Source organism: Primulina tabacum, chromosome 4, assembly GCF_025594145.1.
Source record: "Primulina tabacum isolate GXHZ01 chromosome 4, ASM2559414v2, whole genome shotgun sequence".
In the NCBI taxonomy this organism is placed as follows: Eukaryota; Viridiplantae; Streptophyta; class Magnoliopsida; order Lamiales; family Gesneriaceae; genus Primulina; species Primulina tabacum.
The window spans coordinates 1,629,865-1,636,016 of record NC_134553.1 but is presented as its reverse complement, the minus strand read 5'-3'; the positions used below and the strand labels follow the sequence as shown (position 1 = coordinate 1,636,016).

General features: G+C 36.6%; 1 protein-coding gene across 2 annotated transcripts; it reads right to left on the bottom strand.

Annotated features, from left to right (window-relative positions):
- Positions 1 to 572: 572 nt before the first annotated feature.
- On the bottom strand, positions 573 to 4,166 carry LOC142542262 (uncharacterized). Of its 2 annotated transcripts, XM_075648805.1 has the most exons (4): positions 3,248 to 4,166; positions 2,933 to 3,187; positions 873 to 2,434; positions 573 to 796 (listed from the first exon to the last, which is right to left on the bottom strand). In XM_075648805.1, exons 1-3 carry the CDS (start codon positions 4,044 to 4,046, stop codon positions 912 to 914), a joined length of 2,577 nt encoding a protein of 858 aa, XP_075504920.1. In that variant the 5' UTR covers positions 4,047 to 4,166; the 3' UTR covers positions 573 to 796; positions 873 to 911. The 2 variants fall into 2 exon arrangements, with proteins under 2 accessions (XP_075504920.1, XP_075504919.1); XM_075648804.1 differs by having other exon boundaries at positions 2,933 to 4,166.
- Positions 4,167 to 6,152: the final 1,986 nt, after the last annotated feature.

The window sequence follows — 6,152 nt, the reverse complement described above, 5'->3', positions numbered from 1 at the left end:
TGTGAATAGATAAATTGCATGCCTAATCATATATATACACACATATACCTTGACGTCAGTACTAATTATATTATATTATATTATATATATATATATATATATATATATATATATATATATATATTTTGTCGGTAAATGCATGTTTGGAAATAAATTTTTTGGCTACATTTAATCCGAATCAAAAAGTAGTTTCACAATCAAATTATATATTATTAAAATCAATTCACGGTCTCTTTGATAATACATTTTATGATATATAATATATGTTTTATTAATTCCGTGATCGTGTTTCTTCTTATGTTGTAAGTATATGCATATATAAATATAAACTGTAAGGCCGGCCTAACCTAAAATCAAAGAAGACAACAAAACGTGAGTACCTTTTATTACTTAATTTTGAGCTCACATGAACAAGGAAACAGGAATAATCAATGCAATTCAATCAAACGATCGAGGCCATACACTATACAGAAACAAAATATAATGAAGGAAACAACACGATAAACAAATTTCTAGCCCTTAGATCACAGGCTTAAACTACATACACACTGGATAAATACTAGTCACACAAGAAGATAGTTCGTCTTTGAGCCATTTCCACTTGAATAAATCATGATGACCACCCCGTGTAGTAAAACTGCAAAACAAGTCGATGCGAACTGAACAAACACGTAAATTTTTGAGCTTTCTAATGGTTGGAGGACCTTATTTATGAGTAATCTATCCGCCACGAAGAGTTTATGCCTGGATCTTTTCTTGTAGAAACCTTCTTTTATTCCGTCATTTAAACTGTATGCTGAAAAATAAACGCATGACTATGAGATGATATGGTGAACATATTGATTTTATATAAAGTGAAAAAGGTTACTTACATGGTTGCCTTAGTAAATTTGGTGAGTTTTTTGTGATTACTAGTAAGTTGGAGGAGGTGGAGACGTGTATACATAAACTGGTGGTGGAGGTGACTTTATGGGCGGGGGAGGTGATGTATAGTAGTACGGAGGTGGAGGTGATGGTGAAGGCGGAGGCGGGGACTTGTAAATGTAATGTGGATGGGGGGAAGGTGGCGGTGGAGAAATGTAGTGGTATGGTGGTGGGGGCGATGGTGATGGTGGTGGTGGGGAAATGTAATGGTAGGGAGGTGGAGGAGATGGCGATGGTGGTGGAGGTGATTTGTAGTAGTAGGGTGGTGGCGGTGAAGGAGATGGTGGGGGAGGAGATTTGTAATAGTAGGGAGGGGGTGGAGATGGCGAAGGTGGCGGTGGGGATTTGTAGTAGTATGGTGGAGGAGGAGATGGCGATGGCGGTGGAGGAGATTTATAATAGTAGGGAGGTGGTGGAGATGGAGAAGGTGGTGGTGGGGACTTGTAGTAGTATGGTGGAGGAGGCGATGGCGATGGCGGTGGAGGAGATTTATAATAGTAGGGAGGTGGTGGAGATGGCGATGGCGGTGGAGGGGATTTATAATAGTATGGTGGTGGAGGTGATGGAGATGGTGGCGGTGGGGACTTGTAGTAGTATGGATGATGAGGAGATGGAGATGGTGGCGGAGGGGATTTATAGTAATATGGTGGTGGAGGTGATGGAGATGGTGGCGGTGGGGACTTGTAGTAGTATGGATGATGAGGAGATGGAGATGGTGGCGGAGGGGATTTATAGTAATATGGTGGTGGAGGTGATGGAGATGGTGGCGGTGGGGACTTGTAGTAGTATGGATGATGAGGAGATGGAGATGGTGGCGGAGGGGATTTGTAATAGTATGGCGGTGGAGGTGATGGCGAAGGTGGTGGTGGGGACTTGTAGTAGTATGGATGATGAGGAGATGGAGATGGTGGCGGAGGGGATTTGTAATAGTAAGGTGGTGGCGGAGACTTGTAGTGATATGGAAGGGGGTATGGTGATGGTGGTGGTGGTGATTTATAGTAATATGGTGATGGAGGAGGTGGAGACTTGTAAATATAAACCGGTGGAGGTGGTGGTGGTGATTTATATACATAAGGTGGCGGAGGTGGTGGGGACTTGTAAACGTAAGTTGGCGGAGGAGGTGATTTATAAATGTACACCGGTGGTGGTGGCGGCGGCGACTTGTAATAGTACGGGGTTGGGGTCGGCTTTGGCTTTGGCTTAGGCTTATTACATTCTTCATAAGGAGTCTTTGGAGCATAAGCAAATGATTTAGCATATAACACAACTTCATGCTCAGTCTTAGATTTCACTTTGAGCTTGGCTCCTTTCTTTCCCCAATGAAGATTTGTTGGAATATTGCATTTGGAATCCTTAGGTGGTGCATGGAGCTTAGCCTTGCATGCCTTAGCTCCATATTTTCCATATTCAAATCCTTCAATTGGAATACTATATTTTCCATTAATCTTTGTCTTGCCGTACGCCACAATTTTCTTGTCGCCCACCTTGCATGTCACCTCAACAATTGCACCTGTATGAATGAATATATTATAAAAATATTAAATTAATTTTTTTTAAAAAATAAGAATGATTAAGTCTTATTTCTTGAACATATGTATGACATTATTAAATAAATGATAGAATTGCTAATTACACATATGAACTTTTGATTGATTTCTTCAAAAATATAAGCATACTGTTTTTAGATATTTAAATGCAAAAATGCAAACAAATATAATAAAGGAAAATTTTTAAAAAAAATGCGGATATTAATGGGTCCACTTTGAGTGAAAATTCAAACATTAGACGATTAATGCCATACATTTAGTTTTGATAATTTTTTTGGAAAAAAATAGAATATATATGCATATATAAGAATAAATTTGGTTTACATGCATTCGATATATAGCCAATTAATACATCTTTACTTGAAAGATTATGTTCCCTCTTTTTATTCTTTTTTTTAAAAAAAAAACAAAAACAATAAAATAAGCAAGAAATATTTAAATAAATAATGAGAATTGTCTACCTTTGAGATGTTTCTTATCATGAGATTTGATGGGATATGTCCAATCATAGCACTTGTAACAATATACTTTTCCTACAACCTTAACAACCAATGGATGATGTGGAGGGTAGTAAGGGACATGCGGAGGTGGTGGAGATTTATAGTAATATGTAGGAGGGGGTGTCTTCACCGGAGGTGGTGGTGAAACATAGTGATATGGAGGTGGATATGACTTTGGGGGTGGAGGTGGTGAAGTATAGTGGTATGGTGGCGGTGATTTTTTTGGTGGTGGTGGAGATATGTAATAGTATGGTGGCGGTGGTGATGGTGACGGTGGTGGTGGGGATTTGTAGTAGTAATGTGGTGGATGTGATGGTGATGGAGGTGGTGGAGATTTGTAGTAGTAATAAGGAGGTGGAGGTGACGGTGGTGGTGGGGATTTATAGTAGTAATGTGGTGGAGGTGATGGTGACGGTGGTGGTGGGGATTTGTAGTAGTAATGTGGTGTAGGTGATGGAGGTGGTGGAGATTTGTAGTAGTAAGGTGGTGGAGGCGATGGTGATGGAGGTGGAGGCGATTTGTAATAGTACGGTGGAGGTGGTGATGGCGAGGGTGGTGGTGGAGATTTGTAATAATAAGGTGGTGGTGGAGAAGGTGATGGTGGAGGAGGAGACTTGTAATAATACGGTGGAGGTGGTGATGGTGAGGGTGGAGGTGGTGATTTGTAATAATAAGGTGGTGGTGGAGAAGGTGATGGTGGAGGAGGAGACTTGTAATAATACGGTGGAGGTGGTGATGGTGAGGGTGGAGGTGGTGATTTATACACGTAAGGTGGTGGTGGAGAAGGTGAAGGAGGCGGTGGTGATTTGTAGTAGTACGGTGGAGGTGGTGATGGTGAAGGCGGTGGTGGAGACTTATATTCATAAGGTGGTGGTGGTGGAGGAGACTTGTAATAATACGGTGGATGTGGATGTGGTGATGGTGGTGGAGGAGACTTGTACTCATAAGGCGGTGGCGACTTGTACTCATAAGGGTCTGCTGATACAATGCTAGAAGTAGCCAATATAGCCATAGCCACCATGAGCTCCGGCAAGAACCGTCCCCTGGCAGCGGGGCGGTGGCCACGAATCGTCATTCTTTGACCGGAAAATGCCACCAATGCCGACCAATTTTTGTGAGTAAGTTGCTCTTGGTCTGGTCAACAGAATGAGAATGTGCAATTGCACAGCTTTTCTTGGGTGGAGATGAACAAAGTTGATTTGTGTATATAAATAGGAGATGGATAGACACATTTATTGGCTCCTCACAATAAAATAAACAATAAAATAAACAATATTGAGTCACTTCAAAAACAGCTGTAATATCACATTCTTTAACTCCAATAATCGAACCAATTCCAGTTTTCATTTTATTGATTTTCTAATTCTCACCTGCTGGCTGCTACGGTATCGCTATGTGTACTAACAATATTTACACAGAAGATAATTCTTAGTATAATTATATATATATATATATATATTTATATATGACTTGATCAAGTCATAGGCTCTTAAAGAAACGAACGTAATATTTTGCGTGTGTTAATTGAACATAAATAAAATAATAAGTCTGTAAAATTATTTTCAATTTATAACCAGTTTATATATTATTTTATTTATGTGAACGAATGTATTTAAACAGTTTTAATACTCAAAACAAACAAGTGTATGTATCAGCATCGACGAACCAGTTTTATTTCAGTTTATATATATAATTTTGATATGTTGTTGATATTTATTTTATATTATGTTTATATTTCTTCCAAACAAGTTTTTTTTTTTTTATTTGGATTATTTGACCATGTTGATATTATCTTGATAGTTACATTTGGCAGTAGACGATTGAAAGTTGAGATACTCCACAACAACTGAGGAAGACGTACACTCAATCCAAAAAATTCAAGACTAATTAAATCATTTATTTATCTAGATTAGTTAGTGTTGCACTGAATTCATTATTCATGATCATTGAAGTAATTTTTTATTAAAAAAATTTAAATAATCATTTTTGGTGGTTAGAACTGATTGAAACATTTCAATTTCCCCTTGAAGTTTTGAAATATTTTTTCTTGCTGTAACTTGATAGTGACTTGAGGTAATAATGTATTCCGGGGTAGCTTTGGTGTTTGACGTCGGGCAAAAATTTATTTGAAATGATCTCACGAGTCGTATTTTGTGAGACGGATATCTTATTTGGATCATCCATGAAAAAATATTACTTTTTATGCTAAGAATATTACTTTTTATTGTGAATATTGGTAGAGTTGACCAGTCTCACGTATAAAGATTCGTGAGATCGTTTCACAAAGAGACCTATTTTTTTATATGAATGATGATACATTAATTAATTATATATATTTTTGTTTCATCCAATGTTTGATTCAAATTTTATGAAAGATTAAAATTCTGACTAATTTTAGTACATCTACTTCATTTCTGTTCATAAAATGTTACCAGATAGATTTTAGAACTTTTGGAATATTTATATACTTTAACATTATAATAAAATAAAACCAATTGATTTTTTTAAAATTTTCTGATATCAAAGTTTTTATGCATATGAATTATTGCAATGTGTGGGGGGCTTTAATTATTAGAAAAAGTTAAAGGTAAAAAATAATAATAATAATAATAATAAACCCACATGGTCATGTTGGAAAAGCAAACCCGCATTCAGAACTATAGCAATCCAAACATGTTTTACGAACAAATGGAAATAATCTCTCAATTGCTCCTATTTTTATTTTTTTGTAAGTAAATCTTATACACAATAGAAAATGCTACACAAACTAGAGCAGAAAAATTTTAATTTTGATTTTAAATTTTTTTTATTACAACACACGCGGGGAACGAACTCGAAGAATCGGCTAATCTGAAAGAAGGTGAGACCATTGGGCTACAAGTCAGTTCTCTTGATTTTGATTTTAATCTAAACATATCCCACGTGATTTTCGACCAAATGTGATTTGAAATGACAGATACTGATTTACGTACAATTAATTATTAAAATGAGACAATTTATTTGCTAAAAATAATAATAAAGTCTTGCAAGATTTTTATTTAGGATTTGAATATTTCTCCGAACTGTACATATAAGACGGTGCTGTTGCTAGGAAAACGTTGAATAAATGAGAAAATCGAATCCTTGAAAATTAAGTTTAATGAATATAAATAGTACAATAATTTTATTAAGTTAATGAAAT